This window comes from Chaetura pelagica, unplaced genomic scaffold, assembly GCF_000747805.2.
Source record: "Chaetura pelagica isolate M959 unplaced genomic scaffold, ChaPel_1.0 scaffold737, whole genome shotgun sequence".
Taxonomy (NCBI): Eukaryota; Metazoa; Chordata; class Aves; order Apodiformes; family Apodidae; genus Chaetura; species Chaetura pelagica.
The window spans coordinates 448215-471935 of record NW_009953813.1 but is presented as its reverse complement, the minus strand read 5'-3'; the positions used below and the strand labels follow the sequence as shown (position 1 = coordinate 471935).

At 41.8% G+C, this 23721-nt stretch overlaps 1 protein-coding gene across 1 annotated transcript in view; it reads left to right on the top strand.

Moving 5' to 3' along the window:
* The first annotated feature begins 2086 nt into the window (after positions 1–2086).
* SV2B (synaptic vesicle glycoprotein 2B) overlaps positions 2087–23721 on the top strand; it is a 25435-nt gene continuing 3800 nt past the window's right edge. The window contains exons 1-9 of the mRNA XM_010001302.1: positions 2087–2576; positions 12407–12587; positions 13214–13365; positions 15174–15307; positions 16067–16156; positions 18159–18269; positions 19367–19455; positions 20205–20369; positions 22934–23067. Of these exons, the coding sequence (XP_009999604.1) occupies positions 2087–2576; positions 12407–12587; positions 13214–13365; positions 15174–15307; positions 16067–16156; positions 18159–18269; positions 19367–19455; positions 20205–20369; positions 22934–23067 (1546 nt within the window). The remainder of the gene's footprint in view (positions 2577–12406; positions 12588–13213; positions 13366–15173; positions 15308–16066; positions 16157–18158; positions 18270–19366; positions 19456–20204; positions 20370–22933; positions 23068–23721) is intronic.

Below are 23721 nucleotides of genomic sequence, written 5' to 3'. Positions count from 1 at the left end.
TTTTTTAACCATTAATGGTGACACTCCAGCATTGAAACAAGAGCTGGAAACCCACTTAGGTGCTTCTGATGGCTGCCAGGCCTATTAAGGCCTCTCTTCCCTGCACACTAACACCTCCGTTGTGGATGCAAATGCTTCTCTTTACTGTTGCTTGCACTTGTAGTCTCCAGATCTTTCTAACCTAGTCAGAATGCTTTTGGCTGTTTAAAATTATTATTTCATTTTTACTTTATTGATTGTTCTTTTTCAGCCCTGGAAGAATGCCCTACTGGCTTTTTAACTTTATGCAAAATGTATTGCATGATTCAGCATAAAGAAAGGGAAGAGGAATCACATTGAATGCAGTGACAAATGGCAGAGAGGTCAGAGAAAAGGAAGAGGCTCCTGCAGGGCCTTCAGAGGCTGTGTTGTAATTATATGCCATAAATACATAGGTAGCTGAACAGAAATGCAGGAGAAGATTTTGATAAATTTCTCAGAGCAGCTCCCATGAACAGCACAGACTCCACACAGAGGTCTCTGCTCTATTCTTATCCTGAATATTTGGGCTTCTGAAAAATCACAGTATTTGCAGGAGTGATGCTGTTCTGAGCATTTTGTGAGAGTGTTACACCTGAATTTCTCCTCTGAAGTAAGTTGATCTGCGTGTTACTTAAACCCCTACTGTCTCCCAAATAAGCTCCCCGTGTGCAGGTGTCGTGCTGTTATTTACAGTGTGTGTGTGTTTGTGCTCACTTCTGCAGGTCATCTGGCTGTGTAGGTAACAACATCTGCACATATAACGACATGGAACAGCCCATGTCATTCCATAGCTCATTTACACTTAGGCAAGTATCTCAAAGTGAATCCCCATTTTGTACATGTCTACACTGCACTGCCTCTAGCGTGACTCTACTTGGTTTCCCACGTGGGTCTCCTTTCAAATTCCCTGACTGTAACTGTGCCTGGCAGCAAATGTAGGAGGACACTGGAGAGGCAGCTGGGTGAAAACTGCTTGAAAAATAATGGAAATCAGGTGTCCAAAATGAGAATGCGTTTAGATGAGACTTGGCTTTGCTTGTTTTTCCCTGCAGAGAGCACTGGTTCCATATTAACTTTGTTTTTTGCTCTCTGTGAAAATCAAGCTGTTGATGATATGGGAAGTGCAGAGCTTGGTGTGACTTTCAGTGACTTTATCTTGGCAGACACTGTGTGCTATTTGTACATCTGTCATACAGATGGGGAGAGACCAGGGGAAAAAAGAAGCTGTTAAATGAAATAAAGTTTGGTATCTGGATGAAAAAGGAAAGTAAGAACTTATTTTGTGTTATGATGATGATGTTAGCCAGTTGTGGGTAGCAGGGATGGGCGTTCTCTGTGGAGATGGATAGAAACATATTTAGGAACCTGGGAGCTCTGTTCCAGCAACCCAACTCTGTTCTGCTCCCTGTAGAAACCAGCACTGCAGGTGGGAGGTAGGACTTCTGGGAATGACAGAAACTGGGACCACACATTGCTTTATATTCTACTTTAGATTCCTACTTAACTTGGTAATTTTTAATGCTCTTTTTTGTTCTGAAGCTTTGGGTTTTGATAAGGCAAGAAACATTCCTCAAATATTCTACCTTTCTTTTTTTTTCCAAAGTAAAAGTGTGTATTAAAAATGTTGGGTGTTAAACTCAATGCAAATGTTCTTGCAAGCTTACTGCTATCTTATGGCTATTTTTTCCTCTTTCTCAGGACATGGCCTTCACCACCACAATGAATCAGGAAAAACCTGTCAAATCCTCCTAGCTCTCTGGCTGTGCAGTTTGCTATTTCCCAGGGAGCAGCTCTTCCTACCCAAAGCACAGAAGAAACCAGCAAGTCACAAATGACAGCTGAGAAGTGAAGCATTATCAAAAGTTGTGTGAGACTCTGTCAGAGAGACACTTGATATAGTAATTCTCCTTTTGAGCCTGAGAAAACTGTGTTCTGTATCCCCTTAGCTCCAAAGCGCTAAGAGTAGGTATGTTCAAATAACCAACACCAGAAATTAAACCATTCAATACATACGTTATAGAATTTACACACAGTGATCTACAGCATTTAGGAATCTGTATTCAGAATGGATCATGGATATAGAAACACAAACCAAATCTCAGATGACTATAGGTACCAGGATGGTAACCATGAAGGGTATGCACCCAATGATGGCTACTATCGTGGTGGGGATGAGCCTGCTCATGAAGAAGATGCCCAGAGTGATGCTACAGAAGGCCATGATGAAGATGATGAGATCTATGAGGGGGAATACCAAGGGATCCCACACCCAGATGACATTAAAGAGAAGCAGAAGAAGCGAGCTCCTGCAATGGATGATGAGTACAGAGACCGTGCTGACCTTATGGCAGAGAGGATGGAGGATGAGGAGCAGCTTGCCCACCAGTATGAGAACATCATTGAGGAGTGTGGCCATGGACGCTTCCAGTGGATCCTTTTCTTTGTTTTAGGGTTGGCATTGATGGCAGATGGAGTGGAGGTGTTTGTGGTTGGATTTGTTCTTCCCAGTGCTGAGAAGGATATGTGCTTAACCAGTTCAAACAAAGGGATGCTAGGTAAGTGCCACTTGCAAACAGCTCTTCTTATGCAGTAGACAGTATCTAGAACATCTTTTCCTAGTAACCAAGTGATTTCAGAACCTTTTGATGGCTGTCATCTTGTGTTACATGCCATGCATAGGGAAGGCAGATAGATACTTGAGAGCAGAAGAATTGCACCACACCCAACCAGCAGATCAGCTGTGCAAGCCTGTTCCTTCTGTGCTCTTATTTCTTGGACAGAGCAGTTTGCTAACATGTATGGGGTCAGAAGTAATTGATGGAGGTTTCTTAGGTCTGTGGAATTGCAATTGTTGTGCTGCATGGGGATTAAAGTCTGGAGCTACAGGCAACATCACCATTGACATCTCCCTGTGGTCCAAGTACAAAGGCTGAGTTATTGTGAGTGACGCTGGGTGGAAAGGTTTGGATGAACAACTTTTTCCCCTTGCACATTATAAGCCAAAGTCAGTAAAGTCTTCCAGATCTCCAAGAATCAGGAAAGCATCCAGCATGGCCTGCAGTGATAGACAGCTGTGCAATATTACTGTACATCTGAAAGGAAAATAAAATAGCTCTTGGAAGTCCTGCTTTAGGAGAGGGATGTTCTGTCTGGATGGACATGCACTGGGGTTGTAGGGGAATCACCAGGGTTCATATATTCTGGCCCAGAAGCCCTGCCTAATGCAAAGTATTTTGGATCAGGTCCCAGGGTCTGGCTTCATTCTAATTGCATCATTTTCATGTGACAAAGGTGACAGATACTTATCCTTATATAGACCCCTCATCTTGGTGTACTGAGGTCCTAGACACTTATCTTGTTTCTTCTTTTGTCTTCTTTGAACTTGAAGATCAGGATGTTTATTTCCATAGTTAGCTAATTTTGTAATTATTTTTGTGCCTGAAATGATTTGCTAATTTTTTTTGCTTAACAAACCAGTTAAAATTTCTAGCTCAATGTAATCTCAGGTAAGTTTTCTAGAAAAAAATCAGTCATGATTGGATCCCAATTTCAAAGGGACTTCCAAATTCACCATCTTCCTATGAGACGTGAGGTTGGGTGCCTTTTCAGTGATGAGACATTTTTTTAAAATCAGGTCATTTATTTCGGTGACTTCTGAAACTCTGACCCCAAAAATATCTATCTCCATAAAGCTCAAGCTCTGGCAGGCACTTGAGCCAGGAAACTTTAAATGTCACAAGAAAAATTGTCTTTGAAGTATTTCTGGCCCCACCACAAGTAAAAATGAACAAGAAATGTCTCCAGGGAGCTCATTCTGCTTCTTCCAGCTTAATATTTGCAAGGCTGAAAGTGCAGAGTGTTCTGATAAGCTCTGAATAAGCAAAGAGACATTTGGGTCTGTATCCAATCCCAGCTCCAGCCTCCTCCACATAAATCAAGCTAATCTGGAATTGATAATTAAGGGAAGAACACTTGTTTTGCTGCTTTTTCTGCCCATTATTAAGGACAAATTTTGAGAACATGGTTTTGGAAAGCAAATTCCTTTGTCCTTAGCTTGTTTATTTGGAAGATCTTCTGTCAAAGCCTGTGTTCACCTTATTTTGTGGCTTAAATATGAGGGGAAAATATTTTTCAAAAAAAAAAGTTGATTCACCTTTGAGGCAGAGAGGAAACTGGATATTTATGGTAGCACTCAGTTGTTACTGTTTCATGTTGTACATGAGGCAGGTCTCTGATTTAATCCATCTTATTTGTTATCACACTTTCATGGCTTCTGGGAATTTCTCTGCTGCAGGTTTCCTCTTGGAGATGAGGTTTGTGAGGTGATTCTTGGTGAAACTGAATTAAGTGTGGCTCAGCCTCAGACTGCAAAGCAGGCTGCTGATACAAGTAATGGATCCCCAGGGGCATCAATGAGTGAGGGTGTAAGAGGGGAAGAGTGTGGGTCTCTGGGTCTGGGAAAGAGAAGACCTTTCTGCCAAACTAAGAGCAGCAGCAGGGAGTGGAGTGTTGGAGGTTTGGCAGGCAGCAGGACAATGCAGGGACATGAGGTTTGGAGATGAGTTTTGGGTGCAGAACTGCCTATAGCACAGCCTGGTTTTCCAAGTACTGGTCCTGAAAAGCATCCTTTTTCTGAGCAGTTGTGGGTACATGGCATGATAAGGACAGACAGATATCAGCTCCTGAAGGGAAAGGCTGGGGAAGTGCTATTGATGGAGACAAGAACCTGATCTTCCTCTAAACCTTTCCTGGATTAGCTTCAGCACCCATCCACCTGCAGCTAGAAAAAAGAAATCTATCAAAGCTTTGAGTGTCTAGCACATACTCATTGCCCCCAGGGTCTCTGTTCCTGTAATGGTCTATGGGCTGTGTTATTGCAAATTGATCTTGCTCAGGGTTCAATGACACAGGTTGACTCGGTGGCAATTGAAGGGCTCTTCATCTCAATTTCTGCCTAATGTGCAGTGATGATATTCCAAGAGTGTGCATAGAATGAAGGGAGGGTTGATTAGAGAAGGCACAGCTTTTCCTCAAATTAAGGATGCAGGGCTATTATCCACACATGAATTACTACCCCTTACCTTATCCCCAGTTTCTGATAGATGTCTACAAACTAACTTGTGTTTTTTCTCAAGTGACTTCATCTCAACACGTTTTTGTGGAGGAAATACAATCAGGTTACCCCAGGTCTAGTTGCTATCATTTCAACATATGAGAAGGTCTCAGCCTGAAGAAGAGAGGCCAGAAGGAAAAAATGGGAAGTAAGCCAGATAAGTAATCAAACTCTCACAGAAATAGGAAGGGACAAATAAGAGAGCTAAAGTATATGCCCTCTAAAGACCATTTTAGTGAAGTTCAGCTTCTGCTAAAAGGACATTTTGCATTCAATTCTCTGTATACTGCAATTTTTCCCTCCCTCAGAAAGCAGACATGGAAAAATAGCAAACAAATTATGGCGAAATTATGCAAAAATTACAAATAAACAGATGCCCACAGTGTTTCATGAAATGTGTGAAAGGGATATGACACATCTTAGAAAACGTTTACATTTTGTTCTGAAAATAAACATCTCATCATCAGATGCAAATTAACAGCTATTTTAGCCCTAAATATCCCTAGTGGGACAAAACATATTTGGAGCTTTTCTGCTATGTGCAATCCCATTTTGAAGATGATTACAGGGGTAAAAAAAACACAAACAAACCTGTATATTTTAGCAGTTTCATTTCAACAGTTTTAATATTAGTTGTTAAGAATAAGTTTGGTAACTTTTAACAACATGATTTTTACATATTCATTTGATTAATCTGCTTTGCTGAGCTTTCACCAGCAGTAGGCATAATAATATTTCATAAATTTACTGAAACAGGATATTCCTTTTCAGTATAATACATCTTGTCAGAGCTTTGTTTATTTGCTAAGGATAATCATGTGAAGAGTCATAAAAATTGTATTTTTTAATGGAAGGCCCAGAGTATTTGGAGAAAATAATAGAAATTTATATCTTCAAGTGCTTTTAATCACCTCTCAGAGGACTAAATATCATATTTGTGATGTAGAGCAGTAAAGACAGAGCAAGGGTGAAAGATGGTGTCATAGTAAAGTTTTAAACTTCTACATCCTGCATATTAAAAAGTCAGGGCACAGAGCATGAGAATTCCCAACTCCCCAGGGCTGCAGTTGTGTTATCAATATTTCACAGCTGAGTAAACTGAGACAAGAAAAATTTTAAGGGCTTTGCTCATAACTGAAAACTGGCCACACCGATGCTGAGAATAAAATCAGTCTTTCAGGCACACAGCTTCCTTTTGCTTCTTATGATTTAATAATAGTATTTGAAGAAGAGCATCATCTTACAGGCTTTTAACCTGGCAATGTTAGATAAAAGAAAATAAGATCCTATTTGTAATTATGCAGTTCTGTAGCAATTGAAACCTGGCTGTGTGAGCTAGGTTAAATAGGGTGTGTAACAATATCCCTGCTTCTAGTTCTGAGAAGAGGATGTTTTATTATCAGCTGAGATAAAATCTGGCCTCAGCTTCTCACTGACCTGAATTCACCTGGTATGACAGTAAATCCTAATCTCCTCAGCAGAGCTCTGTGGCTTTTCTCCAATTCTTTTTTCTTTTCTGGATAAGTGCAGACAAGATCAACCACAGCTTCCTTGCTCTTCTGGGGCTCGTGGCTGCCTGCTTTGTACCTCCAAGGCCGTGGACCCCCAACAAGGCAGCTGGTAAAACCCTGGTGAGATCCACTTGTGTTCACAGCCCGAGCATCTGGCATGAATTCCTGCCTGCTAAATATTGGTCTTCAGCAAAAACTCTTCCAAAGTCCAAAGACCATCATCACCCTAAGAAGTAGGGTTATATTAAGGGAATGAAGATGGTTTTGTGATTTGGAAACACTCCACACCTTGTGCAGGTCTGATATGGGGATGGATGTGTCCCCATTTGTAAACACTGGGGAAATTTAATCTGACGTGAGCCAGCACGAACAGGCTTTGGTTTAGTGACAAGGGATTTGTTTGTCTTCCTCTGCTGTAGTGGGGGGAACCAGATGGTCCCATGAATATTGTAGTGATGGACAAGTCCCGTGGGGGGGCTGTGAAGCCATCTGAGTGTAAACAGGTACCCATGCTGTGCTGGCAGCTCTGGCTGCTGCATTTGCTGCACCCTGCCTGGCAGGGCTGCGTCACAGCCCAGAGTCACACCCACCTTGGGCTGCAATGTGCAGAATCCCCTCAGTCTCAGCAGTCAGATTCACCCAAACTCCACCCCCAGATCTCCAGAAACAGAAAGTTACTTCTCACATGGGTGATGGGTTTCTTGGTGGCAGAGCTGTTATCTGGAGATGAAGTCTCTCAGCTTGTACTAAGGCAAGTGCAATGAGACTGCTCTTTCATTTGATTTCCTTTTGCAAGGTCAAGGAGGTTCATGAGGAAAGCACTAATAAGCCTGCAAGGAGAAGGAGATTAAAAATTTCAGGAAGAAAAGGAAAAAAGGCCACTCAACCCTTTGTTCATCCTCTGCTGAGACCATCCCCTGGCTGGGACACACCGGCCATTGCTAGAGGATGAGACAGTCAGGACTGCCACTGATTTATTCCTCTCTTTAATTCACATACAACTGGATCCTGTGCTTTGTCTCATCCATCTCCCAAATTGTCCAGACCTGACTCTCAAAATTTTGTCCAGAAACTGCATCTTGTATAACTGATGCTTTGCTGGTAAGAGTGTCTGGGTTTCCTTTTTATTACAGTTTAAATTGCAAGATATATAACATCCTAATCTTTCTGGGTAGTCCAAATGCTTTCCCCTTTCAAAAATCTTTCCTCTTACTGTACTGACAGAAGCCTGAGCTTTGAAAGCAGGTAGGAGCTTCCACATTCCTGTGGTCACTGGCTCCATGCAGCTCTTTTAGCAAAGGTGAGACAACTCTGCACCTGGACCCAGGCAGCTTCTTTACTTTCATGACAGCCCCAAGGACTCTGGGACTAATTTTTCTCATTGAATTGTGTTTGGTTTTATTTTCAGCTCAAATTTTCCATTTATTCCACAAGTCCTTGTCCTGACTTGAAAAGGGTCATTTTCAGATGTGCCTATTTTTTTAAAGAAACTTAATTCCATTAACTGTTAATGAAAGAAGTTCAGAGATTTATGTAAATGTTGAATTTTTTGTCTTCCTTCTGGAACCTTCTGTTACATTGAAATAGTAAAAAGACAGTTCAGCACACAGACATATCTGCCTTCCTTTATTCCTAGAACTTCAGTTTTTAAGCCCACAGTTCCTGTTTGACACAGAGCACACAACTTCAATAAAGGCTAATAGATTTCTTGGTGACAAAATGTTGTACATGTTACCTCTTTTCTAGTGAGAATAAGCCCAGTCAGTGGTCACACGTTTTCCTTATAACTTCAGCATTGCATGGGTCACAACCAGAAACTTATTCTTAGAATTTCTGCTCTTTGGTATTCTAACAATTTTATGGGAGGCTATTGCAGACTTCCCCACAGGCATTCAATGTACTCCATTATTTGGAATAGTCTGCAAATAGTGGTTTATTTAGTTACCCCTAACATTTCACCTTGCAACTGCCTGTGTTAATTTGGAAGCTGAGCTCTCCTAGCATAACCTAGCTCTGCATGGTTTGAAGCTGATATTTGAAGTCAAGTAACTGGTAGAGAATGTTGTCATGTTGTTCCCTAGAATATTTAGCAGACAAAAGTAACAGCAGAAGAAATACTGTTTAGTGATAACTTTTCTTCATCTAATTCTCCTTAGAATTTGAGTTTCCTTGATACAAACTGGATCTTTTTCAGAGGTAACCATCACTGTGTTCTCCAGAAGACGCTCTCTCATATATGGAGACTGTAAATAGCTACTCCACTCCTCCTGGTTCCCTGCCTCCTTATTGTTAATCCAGGACACTGTATTCTGCAAAGTCTGATGTTGTTCTGCACCTTTGGTTCCAAGATCCATCAGCTGACTGTTTTATTGCAGTTATCCTAAAAGCTTTGATGATATTGGCCAGAATAGGCAGTCTTCCCAAGAGAGATCTCTCCATCATAGTAAAGCATCCTGCTGGTTTTGTTTCAGCTCTGTAGTAAATGTTTCTATAGCTGGGATCCTTCCCCTCAGAAAATGGCCAAGCAGACAGTCTCTGGTCATTCCTGAGGTTTCCTTTACTACAGTTTTTCACTGCTTTAAATTTCTAATGGACAATGTATCCAATGGTTTGTACCATGTGATAACGGTTTGAAGCTGCATTTTGTGAGTGAGTTTGTGCCATTCACAGCTCTGCTGTCTTTTATTTTGCTCACTGATTGATGGATGCTCTCTTGCAGAGATAGAATCTTCCCTTCCATCACAGATTTGGGCTCCTCAGTCAGAATCTGAAGGGGTTTGTCCAGAAAAACAGCTCCACACCACTTCTTGATGCCTGGTTTCAAACACTGCCACATCCCAGGCCAAGCCCTCTCTTCTCATGGACAGATCTGGCTGTGCTGCCACCAACAGGGTGCTCACTGGCTAGAAGATAGTAACAATGTCCTCCACCTTCTCCTGACCTGGGATGTTTTCTGTTACTAAAGAGGATTTGGATGAACATCTGCTATCCAGGGATTTTCTCCAGGCTGGAGTAGGGGGGGGCAAGTCAGCACCAGCAGTCTGCCAGATCATTATTTCTTCCACCTCAGGGTCTGGAGGAGTGAGCTGACTGGTGTTGTGAGCTGCTTGTAGGGTGCTGGAAGGGCTCAGGGTCAGGTGGGTGGTTGTGATGTACCAGGCATATCATGACTTCTGTGTGCTGGCCACAATCAGGGCTGCTCCATTAAATATAGCTCAGGAGCCAGGGTAAAAGCATGAAGTCTTACAGCTCTGCATTATGATTCTTCCTTCAGAAAATTTTGGACTGAAATAGGTTTTTTTGCCTCAACTCTCCCTTGTGGTTTGCTCTTCATCGAGTAAGCTGGAGGCCAAAGTTAACAGCGAAAGAGATTTCAGAATCTCAGTTGTGTATGTGTCTTCTCTGAGTGCTGCAGATTGGTATCTGAAACTTTTTCACACTTTCAGATCATTTAACCAGGATAACTGGGGCCAGGAGGACAGGGCAGGGAATGTGGGTATTGATTGCCCAGAGCCACATGCTTCTGGGGGAGGTACAGTTGTGTTGACACAATCTTGTGCCATGGTTCTGGTGGAAAGGCTGTTAAAAGGCAAAAATGGACGTTTTTGCCTTTGACAGACACAATCCTGATTGCCCACTAAACATTGTGTGGATAGAAGAGAAAGCAGAGCTGTTCAGAGAGGTGACCCCACTGCCCTGCTGTGGAATGGGGAGATTTTAGAAGTCTGAACTTTTCCACTTCTGATCAATGTGAAACATCCTTCAGATGCTGCAGTGACTCTCCGCTGCATAACTTTTAATGTAGTAGTGTTGCAAATCAAGTGCAAGCATTTGCAATTGAAAGAATCAACTGCCAAAGAGCTTTATGCATGAATCCTTAGCTGGCTTTGCAGGAGGGCAACTGATCCTCTTGTTTAAACGTTAATGAATTGTAAAAGCAGTCATTGTCACCTTGATTCTCAAGTGATGGGTTTGACAGAACAGGTGCTGGGAAAGATGTTGGCTCTCCAGAGTAGTCAACACTTGGTTCAAGGTCAGGATTGACCCTCCAAAGGGATGTTCTTCAAGCATGCCTGAAAAATGTTAGTTTTAGCTTCATTTCTTCATTCAGCAGAGTGGAATGTTTCCTGTTAAGGATCAGTATTTACCTGCTCAGCATCCTTTGCCTTCACTGGCAATGAAAACCTGTCTCCTTTTGGCCTTGCCTCTTCTGGGCTTTTTCAGAGGAGCCTTGGAGACACATGTTCTGGCCTAATCACTTCCATCTTTCATGGCTCAAATGAATGAACAGAGATTTGTTCACAAACAAGCCTAAAACAAAAATCTGAAGTCCAGAGGCCAATATAGCCTTCAAAGACCTGGCCCATGTGCTGCCAGCTGCTGTACTGATCAATTCCCAAATGTTACTCCTTAACAGCAGTAGAAATAATTTGTTTCTAGCTGATCAATTTTTCCAACCCTCCAGTACTGATTGCTACTAGATTTTAAATGCTTAATGTCTGAACCTGCTATCCTTTCATATTATAACTCTTGCAGGTTTCAGCAGGAATTTTGCCAGCAAAAGGATCATAGCTTGTGGTTCTTTATAGGACTATTACTCACTGAAGTCTCTACATCTGGAAAGTAGATAAAATAAATGAAAAAAAATATTCCTGGACCTTTGAACACTAGTAGTTAATGCTATTTACACTAGTACATGCAAAAAGGAAAAGGCAGTATAATAGCTGGCCTGTCTGGTGTGTGTGTTAGTAGAAGAGCAAAGGATGACTGATGTGTCTTCTAACAGAGTTAGAAGTTGCAGAAGTCAGAGTTGCAAGCACATAGTAGACTGGGTACAAGGAACCTATTTGGAGATGAAAACCATTCTCTCCTATTCAGTCTGGCACTAAACATAGTCACTGACACTATCTTTTGAGGATACCATAATAGATGATCTAATGAAGACAAGTGAAAAAGAAAATCTATTTGTCTTAACAATGACTCTGTAAGGTTATCATCTCCATAGAGCAAATTGGCAAGACAAGCAGTAGGTTTTCTCTTGTCCTGAAATTTTCAGATCAAGACTCTACTCTTTTCTATAAGTTGTCCTTTAGTTAGGTGCAAGGTTTTGGCTCACTATCAAAGGAAGTAGCTGTGCTACACAAGGTCAGTCTTGGTAACAGACAGATCCTTTCAGATAAAGCTAGGAAAAGCAGAGAGTGAAAGAGATTATATACTGCAAAGGAAGCATGGGTACCTGCAAAGAGATTTATTCCTGTTTTAGCAGTCTGCTCTCACAGCTTTCTGAGTATAAACAGCGACCAGACAGGGCCTTCTCCCTACACATCCTCAGTCTGGTTGTGCTCAGGGGGGGCAGTGAAGTGAAGATTTCTGTGTATCATTGGTGGCACATAGCTGGGACATGTGCATCCTAAGCTGCTTATGTCTGGCCATTGCTTACGTGCGGGGGATATGTGAGTAGTGGAGTTGGGAAAGAAAGATGTGGATTTGATCAAAAGAGGGTGTGGCTATGTTACATGCTGCAGTGCAGAGGGATCCATGTAAGTTCATGGTCAGAAGATGGAGAAAGTAAGTGCCAACTATGCATTGTGTTTCTGGCACCTGAGACAGATAGTTTGAGGGGCATGAGGGTATCTCTGCCTTATTGCGCAGTACACTAGGTTAATATCAGCTGCCATACAGGTGCTTTAAAAGCTGCTTTTATATTGCACATTATTTCTCCACAGTTACCAAACTCACTGCCTCTCTGTCTCTATTGTAGGCTTGATAGTCTACTTAGGAATGATGGTGGGGGCTGTCATGCTGGGTGGCCTTGCTGATAAACTGGGAAGAAAGAAATGCCTCATCATATCACTTGCAATCAATGCTGCCTTTGCCTTGCTCTCCTCCTTCGTCCAGGGATACGGATTCTTCCTTTTCTGCCGCCTTATCTCAGGCCTCGGGTGGGTAACTGATGAATCTGGCCCATATCCTAGAGGAATCCTGTCACAGCTGGGCAGTTTGGGTGCACAGGGTGGGAAGGCTGCTCCAGAGGTGCATCTCTGGTACCGAGCTGGGACAGCACTGCTGTTTAGCACATGTAGTTGTTACCTCCCTCTTGACCCTGAAAGCATTAGCAGTAGAAAAGTTTGGTCATTGACATTCCTCTGGTGCTGCCCAAACTGTGCAAAAAGGCAAGTGAGAATTATAACTGCCCATTTCATTTTACAGTCCTGACTGCCTGGGCCCCCAGTGAGACCCTCAGCCATTCCCATCACCTGTCTGTGTTTTGCCTCCTTAAAACGAGTGATTAAAAAGTAAGAACAGAAATGTCTAGATGAAGAGTAGGTCATTACACTGGTTTCATGTAAGCTCTACCTGAAACTCAGCCTTCAGAGCATGAGAAAGATCTTGTTTACCTTTGCTGTCTAAGACAAGTACAGCCAAAGAGACTGGCATTTTTCCTACAGGTCTCACTTTTGTGCAGCATGTCTGTGAATGTGACCTTCCTTTTTCATATGTGCAAGCCTAACTACCAAGACATCAAAGAAAACTCTTACCCTTCCCATGTGCTGTTTTTTCTCCTCAGTATTGGGGGATCCCTCCCCATTGTGTTTGCCTATTTCTCTGAATTCCTGTCTCGGGAGAAGAGGGGGGAACATCTGAGCTGGCTTTGCATGTTCTGGATGATTGGTGGCATTTTTGCATCAGTGATGGCATGGAGCATCATCCCACATTACGGTAACTGTTTCATGCTGTGAACTTTTGAGAACATCACCTTCGTGCATCACTACATTACCCCAAAAACCCACGCAGAGAACATTAGTCAGTCCTTACACATTCCAACACAAACAATCCTGAAAACAATAGAAACCTGAAGTGTACACAAAAGATCTGATAAATTGACTGCATGATAGATTGACTGGTACTAAAGCTGTAAATAAGACTGATGAGGGCTTTGCATATAAAGCTTCAAATACACTCATTGAATTATACTGCCAGAGTCTGTGCTCTTAATCAAAATGTCAATGTGTGCAGGGAAAACTGGACTGAGATCATATTGCAAACATTCATCTGGTTATCAAAAATAAGTAACTTAAATCAGGGTATTACTGGGTGCTATGAATAATAGCAGTGAGGAGAGCACATGCTCTTTTCCTTAGCCAAGGGTAAACAATCCTGGGGCTGCATCTCTGGAGACGTGTCTCGCCAGCATACGATGTCCTGGAGTCACATCTGACTTCACCTAACTGGGTTGAGGAGTGGAATGGATTTCCTGCCCAGAGCTGGAAATGGGAGAAAAAAAGTAGATGGGTGGACTCTGAAATGCAATTGTGCTCTGAGGAGCAAAAGTCTGCATGTCACATGGTGTTCCTCATAACTCATATAAATCTTAGGAAAACATCAGAAGCAAATACCTACTGGAGAAGATTAATTCCCTCAGTATTCAGTGGCACCAGCTGTTTGCAAAATCCTGTTTGAAGAAAGTAGGACAGACCACAGAGACCATGAAGAAAAACACTAACATTTACCTATCTGTCCACTATTTTTTACTATGTTTAAAGTACACTCAGTATAAACTGAGCTACTGCTTTGATATGACAGGGACTGTTGGAAAAACAGGCAAACGAACTGCATAGTGGTGTCAGGTTGAAACAATTCCCTTATCTGCAATCACATTTGCTCTAAAAAGCCCTTATTTATTTACATTACATTTGTTTTTCTGATGAGTTTTTGATGTTGTGTTTTCATATTTTCTCTTTTTTATTTCCCAAGTTACCCTACTATTTTGGAACTTTGGGAAATGAGTAGAACACTGTGACTTAGATGGGACCTCTGCAAAATCATTGCTTGATTATTTACTTTATATGCGAATAAAAATGTTTATAGGATAAATTCCTTCTGAGATATGAGCCTAGGGAAGTAATGGAGCAAAGTAAGCATGATCCTGTGCCTTTTAGTCCTTAGGAGGGGAATACCTGACCTGCTCACACATCAGGAAAAAAGCAGGAGAAGGAGAATCTCAAATTCAGGATTGAACTTCGGTTCCTCTGAGTTTGAATCCCAACTTGCTTTCCTAGCTCACTTCCATAAAAAGTGAAATGCATGTGTGAGGTACAAGGTGAAAAGGAGCTGTCTCTAACATGCCTCTCAGATCAGAGACAGCTTAACTTTGTAAGCTTTGTGTAATATCACTGTGCAGCAATGAATTATGGCCCTGATTCCTCTACCTTTTTGCCGCCTTTCTTGCCTACAGCTGCATGGAGCTATTCTTATCACTAAATGATTTCTAAACCCAAAGATAAAAGAAGGTTTTGAAAAGGCAGAGCCTGAGCAAGTATGTTCCATTTTCTGCAATGAACACGAATTGACTTGCTCTTATCTCCTGGGCATGCCATTGAGCCTCTGAGAGCTGTCATTACTAAGAATAGCAAACTTTCAACCTGTCCCCATGTCATACAGAGCTATGAAGTTCAGAGCTGCTTTTAGAGAGAAATAATCAGAATGCCTGGTTAGTATTTTTACTTTTTGGCTCTTTCTGTTTCCAGGCTGGGGGTTCAGTATGGGAACCAAGTACCACTTCCACAGCTGGAGAGTCTTTGTACTTGTCTGTGCTCTGCCCTGTATCGCCTCCCTGGTGGCGCTGAAATTCATGCCTGAAAGCCCGCGGTTCTTGCTGGAGGTAAGATGATTCATCTGGACCTTGCAGTTTGATGTTAGCAGAGGATAGCTGGTCCCTTATGTGTCACCATCTGTCTTTCTTTGTCCCATCAAATACACATTGCACAACCTCAGAGGCAAAACCACTCCTACATGTCTATGCTAGCTCCACAAATTGCTTAAATCATGGCATCTACAAACTATAGAGTCAATCAACAATGGTTAGTATTTTACTGCCAAATGTGGTACAGAAAGGAGGTGGTGAGTGCTGGGAATTTTTAAGTCCAACAAAAGCATTTTGAAAACATCTCATAAAGTTTGAGCATGTAACTACTGAATCCTGGTGGAAGAGCAAAGGACAGACAACATTGTACTGAGTAAAATACCTACGCCTTATAGTGTTTAAGCAACTATTCTTTATTCCCATGCCAGAGATGAGAAATGTGGCCATACCTACCTCAAGTTAGCCCTGCAAGTCTTTATCAGAGGTGGGATAAGAGCTGAGGTCTCTTCATCCATCTCTTCTTATTTCATCTGTTTTTTTAAGCTCTGTTCCTGAGTCCTCTCCTGCCTTAGGCAGTATTAGGGTAACTCGTTTCTACAGTGCTGAGATGCATTGCTCTCTGAACACAACCTGTGCTTTCAGGTCTGTTTAATGCAGTAAGTGCTGTGTGTGTGTTGCTTCACTATGTAGGACCCGTAGAATTGGTTTCTCTAGGCTTTGGTAAATTGCAGAGCTGGGAACTCCAACATTTGTTTTCCTGCTCTTTGTTTTTTTCAGATAGGTAAACATGACGAAGCTTGGATGATCCTCAAGCAAGTTCATGACACCAACATGCGGGCCAAGGGAGAGCCAGAGAGGGTGTTTACGGTGAGCTTAAGGAAGCAATCAGTGTGTAAAAAGGAAGGCTGGACATTCATTCCTTGGAACAGCATAACTCTAGTTTATTCATTCTTGAGACTCTTTCAATGGGACCTCCCTCAGCCATCAGAAAAAGGACTCTGAGATACACTTTGTGCATTAAGTTAGGTGTCAGTTTTTTTCAATAATTAGTCAATGTTGTGAATTGCAGTGAGTATTCTTCGTTCCTGCTGTTACTCTGCAGCATATAGACCAGTGATTTTCCAATTACACACATGCTTAATTGGTCTGCTGTAAGAGAGCAAAACCAAATAAGGGACTATTAGTCATGTGAGAGAGCTGAGTCACTCCTTTCTCCATTCTGGCTTCTAATCAAACTCCTATTGTAGAAAAGATCACACCAATAGACTTCATTAATATTAAAAGCAAGTAAAATATGTGTGCTGGGGTTAGTTGCAAATTACTGTATTTCAGTAGAGCTAGTCAAGGATTAGTTCTTGATTTATATTTTTAAAGATGAGAGGACACCTGCTCTTAAACAATGGGGAAAAGGAGATACGGTTGTGTGTAAAATGTCTTTTTGAACAGAAAGGAGAGCAAGGCTTTGTGTTCAGAAAGTCTCTCATGAAACAGGGCTCCTCAGGATTGATCCTTCAAGAAAACGAAGGATTAAGATCTGTTCATGAGAATTGTGTGCAGGTTCAGGTAGGAACCTAATGAGCAGGTGTTATTTTTAGGCTACCAACCATTTGACTAATTGCTGTAATACTGAGCCGGGCTGGCCAGTCCTGACGTGTGGAGGGGTGAAAAGAGGACAAGGACTCAAAAAAATAATAATATATATATATATATATATACACACCCTTTTCTAAGTAGAACACTGTGAGAGTCTGAGCTGAGTAGGAGGATGAAGAAGCAGCTGCACAGCACCCATTCGTGCTCATTACTCCATTCAGCAGTGCCCTGGCTGCTTCAGCATGAGCTGATCCCAGAATGGTGCCTGGAGGCACGATGTGCTAGCTGAACCAAGATAACTGACATCCCTTGGCATGGGTGGATGATCAGTGCAGCTGGTGTAGCACAAACTGTCAGATTTTGTGCTTTCCTGATAGGTCAGAAGTTGCCAGGTTTTGGTGAGTCAGCTGTAAACGGGACAGTTCCCAGAGCTGACTTTTAAATGGTGCCAGCAAGAGGAACAGGGAGGCTCCACAGCCCAGCCAAGGTGCTCATTCATAATCAGATTTATTCAGTGATTTTAACCTCCTCATGTTTACAAACAGATTTAGTTTCCTTGAAAATGTCTTTTATTTAAAGTAACTGAGCAAATATTTTCTGGGACCTATTTTTAAGGTTTATTGGACAGCCCAGTTCAGGTGTTCAGCATTGAAAATCCAGGCTGTTTTGGTGGAGCAAGTTGCTTGCATGGTGTGGACTCACTCGATGACAGGATGCATTTTCAGATGCAAAGATTCATGTCTGCACATTAATTTGTCATAGTAGCTCTGCCAGTGGTGTTTAAAAGGTACTGAATGAGAAATATTCGTGCCAGATGTTTTTGGAGAAAGATCCTGAGGGCACAGTTGGATGTGGATACAAGTGGCTGATCTTGGAGATAATTTTTACTATAATTGCGTAGTCCAAATTTCTAGTGAGAATCTAAGGGATATAGAATTAAAGTAGCACAAAAGCTCATTAGGCAATCAGTGAAAGATGGAGGTGGATGTGATGCACTTAAAATATTTCACGGAAGGAGAGAGAGAGAGAGAAAGAGAAAGGATGGAGGGATAGAGGAATGGAAGGAAGGAGGGTAGACTTAATCCTATAATTAAATACCTTGCTGTATGAAGTCAGCTCAATTGTTAGTGATAACTTTCAAGGAAAAATAATAAGGACTGGAAACATTGCCTAGAAGGCAGAGGAATTTAAAATTCAGCCAAGATCAATTCTAGAAACTTTAGTCCAATTTCTATTATTATTATTTTTATTATTGTTATTTTTTTCCACCCCTCAGGTTTCCTATATCAAAACTCCAAAGCAAGTGGATGAATTTATTGAAATCCAGAGCTCAACAGGAACCTGGTACCAGCGCTGGCTGGTCAGAATCTCAACTACTTTTAGACAGGTAAAGAGAAAGAAAAACCTCCCACAGGGACTTTTGAACTTTGGGCTCCTCATTTCTTCAGGTTGTTGCATCTTGAAACCTTGACTCTCACTCAAAACTTCTGCTGGTGTTTGCAAAGGGCTGTGGTTTGATTGCACTTTCTGTGCAGATATGTGCATCTGCAAAGTGCTACACAGGGCCTGGCCTCGAGGTGCACTGTGAGCACCATGGTAGCCCAGCTCTGCAGAGCTTCCAGGGCAAGCTACAGCCCCGAGTGCTCATGTCCTGAGCAGATGAATAAATCTGCTCTCCCACAAGCCTGATGAGTTTACCACCCATAGTGGATTCAGAGAGTGTTTCCTCCTCGCTCCTGCTGGGGCCAAGTTTCTAACTGTTATGTTGTCTTTTTGGCTAATTTAACCTTTCACACATGCCAGGTTAATTGCCTGTGCCCATGGAGAACTTTATGGAAAATCTTGCTAAATGTTTCTAGTCTAGGAGGATGAGCTTATGGTAAAAGAGAGTCTTTACTAATTAATAGCAATGCAGACGCTCTACTTCTACTCTATTTATGTGGCTAGTGAAGAGCATGAGGAGTTATGTCTCCTTGTGTTGCTGGAGGTATTTCTGCAGCAGCTTAAGAACAGCAGATCATCTTCCTTCTGTTCCACTTGGCTTCATCCCTACCTGAATTCATCTCACCCCTCTAAAATGCCAGCTGTGTTTGGAGCTCTTTGGAGCTCAGTTTGGAAGCACCCCTGAGCCCATACATGTATTTGAAAAGACAAAATTGTCAGTGTCTGAGAAGAGGCTCATATCCACCTTTGCTGATATAACCTGACATGGACAGTGCATCAACCCAACCCTAATCATGCACTCCAGCTCATTACAGAGAGTTCAGATCAAGTACCCTGGCATATCAATGAGTAAGTGATCCTTTTGAAAGACATTTACCTTGATAAATGTAATTTTGAACAAACACTGAATATAAGCCACACATCTGACCTTCCCCAATGAGCCCTTTTTACTGATGTTAGATTTATGATGCACTCAGAAATTAATCTGTCAATTATCTGCTAGGGTTTCCTTGCAGCTGACTCTTTCTTGTGGATTTATAGGTCTGGGACAATGTGCTATATTGTTTAACAGCCCAGTACAGGATGAACACACTGATGCTGGCTGTGGTTTGGTTTACAATGGCCTTAAGGTATGGTGGTACTTTAACTTTTCTAAACTAGAGGGCCCTCAGAGTCTGAATAATTATTCACACATTTAAATAAACTATTACAAAATTAGTCTTGGTCTTATTTAAAGAGTCTTTGTGTACTAAGCCTTGCTTTCTTATGAATTATTGATCAATCTGTTTGCTTGTATGATAATACAATGTGCTTTGAAAAAACTTAGGGCTTGAGAAGTGGTCAGTAGGGCACTAGTGTATAGACTTTCTCACTTCAAGATCTTTTGTTTTATCTTATCCACACAAAAAAACCCACAGTCCTACCTACTTATCAGTGGTTCCTCAGTCTAGATCAAAACTGTTCAGGTGAGCCTAAATCTAAATTGCAGGCAAAATTTGTTTATCTCTCACTTAAACCACACACTGTCAGAAATCTGCCTTCTAGGGGATTTTCCAAATTTCTTAAAGTTCTGCTAGTCTCTCGGGAAGCCAGGATAGCACATTGCTGTATTTCCCAGCCATGGAGTCAAACTTAAATGAATTGTCCTTCTTTAAGTGAATGAAAATGTCTCAACAGCCTTCTGAGATCAGCAGAGTGGTTAGAGTAGGGAGAACCTTTGCTCTGACCTGTGTCAGAGCTGAGCAAGAATTAGTACCAGAATACATTTGCATTAGGTGTTTAACGTTTTTGCAGTTATGAATTGGATCACTGGAAAAGAACAGCAAGATTTGCAGTGCCAGGTTCTCGTGTCTCTGATGTGTCTCCCATCCTGCCTTAGTTACTATGGCCTTATTGTCTGGTTCCCTGATATGATCCGGTATCTCCAAGATGAGGCATATGAATCCCGAGTGAAGATCTTTGATGAGGAAGAAGTGTCCCACTTCACCTTTAATTTCACCCTGGAAAACCAGATCCATAGAAATGGGGAATACAGGAATGATATGTAAGTGAACAGAACTCAGATCAATGCATTTTGTGTGTGTGTGTGGTTTTTTTCCCCCTATTTATCACTTGAAAATTTCTCTTGTTCTTTTGGACACACAATCTATGTATCTCAAATCCCAAAGGCAGTTTTTCACATACCAAATATCCTTTTTACCCTGTTTTTCATACGTTCTGCCTCAGCCACTCGTATCTCCAGCCCAAGGGGCTTACTGTGAGGAGTTCTGCTTCCAGCAGCCCCTGGCAGAGCACAGGGCAGTGGGCACTCACTCACCTGCCCTTGCTGGGCAGCTCTGGGTGAGGACGTGACTGCTCTTTCCTTAGCACATACTGACATCTACTGGTTTTGATCAGAAGACACCAGCACGCCTAATGAAACTGCTCTGCTGCTGCATTTCCAAAGGGGAAAAAAAAACAAAACCCAAACACTATTTTCCCCTCAAGTCCTCGGTGTGACTTACCCTGATGTCCATCCTGCAGCCCACTAGGGCAAGCTGTGTCATGGCCAGTTGTACTGGTGTGCTTCTCCCCACAGGCTGTGTCACCTTCTTTTTAGTGCTTTGAAGTCAGTGAAATTACTCAAGCACATCACTGCTTTCCTCTCTTTCTTCCCCTATTTGGGCTAGGCCTGGTGGTTTTTCTTCTGCATCCAGTCTGGACCTTGATCACTCCATATTCCAGAGCAATTTATTTCCTAGTGATTTGTAGCAGACCATTACTACTTTAGTAAATCCCCCAAAATAGGTGGAAAAATATGCCTGCGTAAATTCTGTGGAGATTCTATTGCCTTAGACAGGCATGACAAGGTGTTGCTACAGCTGCCTTGCACTATGTGGGAGGTCCCACTGGATGTTCAGTGTTACAGAAAACACCCATTGTTGTAATCTTCAGGAGTGAAAACATACCTCATTGTCCAGCCTAGTTGTTCTTCTCCCCTCCAAAATGAGTTGTCTCTGCTTCCTCATGTATATCTGATAGACATGGGTGCAGCACTCCAGCATGTGTCCCCATGTCCTTCTGGAGACCTTCCCTGCAGCAAGGAGCTGTGCTTGATGGTGCAAACCTGACCTCATAATTCCTATTCCCCTGAGTATCCAGCAGCAAAACAAAATCTGGTAATAAGTGGATGTTTGTCAGATTTACGGATTGAGGGCCCTTATGCTCAGAGAAGATGCTCAGTTTTCACCAACCTCCCTTTGAATTGAGGATGCTTATCACTTTGCAGGATAAAACCAGAAAACTCTGTTTTACATCACAGTTCTCCTGCTCAAAAACTCAACATCTGATCAAGCTCCATTCCACTAATGCCCAGAGCATCTCTCAGTATGATCTGTAGCTGTGCTTCCCCTCTAGCCCTTGGCTGTGAGTTAAAACTCCATTGAGCACCAGTCCATTGCTGTATGACTCATTTGCAGATGGATATTAAGAAAGCAAACTGCAGGAAAAGGATTTCTAACAGCCTTTGGGAATAAATACATCACAGGTCATTACTGTGCAAATGCAGAACAGCTGAAGTTTTGCTGTAACCTATGAGACCTTCTACATGGAGCAAAATGCTTGAATAGTTGCATAGTGATGTTTTTTCTCATTAATCATATCTGTTACTAGCTTCAGTTAAGAAGCCCTGCAGTGCTCATTTAATGTGTAAACAGCCATCGTGCTGGATTGTGTTGTAAGTGCTCAATTAAGTTTTTGAGTAGATGTTAGAAGGCTTTTTATTTGGTAGTAGTCGTGACCTCCTTAGCTAGAGCAATAATGCCTGCTCTTAATAGGTCTGTACATCTTCCAAAAGTGCCTGTGCATTAACTAAAACATCTTCTCAGTGTCCTGCAAAATTTCACAGGTAAATCAACATTGTGTCATCCTTCAGGCAGGCAGATCAGACATGTCAAGCTTCCCATCAGAGGAGAAATCAATCACCTGGCACAGTTGATTATTTTTAGTGTAATCTGTTTTCATTACATGATAAGCAATAGTACTCAAATAGAGATGGTTATAAGCCAAATTCAATCTCCCCAATCTGTCTAGAAGTCTTGCTGCATTTTTGCTTAAAAAAAAATCACTTTGAGTTTAAACAACTGCCAAAAACCTTTCACCAAATGGCTTAATGGGCTCCTGATAGTGTCTGTTTGTATTTCTGCTGGAGGAAGGGGCAGAGTAAGGAAGGCAGCAAGGTCAGCTCACAAAGAAAATGTCAGGCACTGACTGAATTGCTTCTTCTTCAGATGAACTAGTACTGAAAGGGAGGGGATTTGTGTCTACTCAGGCTTGCAAGCACACTTTCTTAGAAATGACAATTTTGAAGAACAGAAAAACTGCCAGAAAACCGAATGGTTTATCTCTCTTAAAAAAACCAAGTTATTTCATAGCCATCTCTCCTACTAAAATACAAAATGTGTAAGCATGGAGTTGGAACAAGAGTTATGTATTCGAGCAACACCTTTTTTTGTAAATGACCATAGAAATTGCTGTTAGTGCTCTGTTCTCTTGAAACAGCCCTGAGATGCTGTGTAGTGTAGAAAATATCTCAAAATACAGAGTGAAATTCTGTTTTCTGCTCCACAGATTTATTGGCATGAAATTCAAGGAAGTGAGATTTGAAGATTCACTATTTGAGGAATGCTACTTTGAAGATGTGACATCCACTGAGACCTTCTTTGAAAACTGCACCATCATTTCTTCTATCTTTTATAATACTGGTAATGGGATTCCTGCTATAGTCTCATCTCTGTAAATAGGAACTATTTTGTCAGACTCCAGGAGAAAGAGTGATGAGAATCTGTGTGTTTGTGTGTATGCTGGGTAACGATGGGAAAAAAGGGTGATGCATTCAGAAGGAGTCTTCAGGTTGCTCCAACCCCATGACTTCTGGTGCCATTTGCTGCTGCATGGGAAATGCAACAGTCTGCCCCCAGCCCTTGGCAGGTTAAAGTAATGGTCTAGCAGTTTAACAGCTCAATTTAAAAAATTTGTGTGTGTGTGTATATATATATATAATTTTAACCAACCTGGGGTTGATGATCATAAGCAGTAAAATATTCATTAATTTCTCTTGAAAAATCTTTTCACTTCTACTCTAGTTGACAATAAATTCTAATGCCATGAAAACAAGGCTCTGCATTCATTGCCCACCCTTGTGGCATGGGGATACTGATCCAGTTCACAAATAAAAAGTGTGCACTAGCTTACACCCCTGTGTGGCAGGCATCACAGCCTGAGTTTGCCTTTAAAATACAAGCTCCCTGGCTCTTTCCTTTCTGTGAGGAACACCTCTTAGATCTTTGTTTTGATCTTGAGTTCTATTGCTGCTGTGTGAAGGGGGATCAGCCAAGCAGGATCAAGACTTTTTCTCT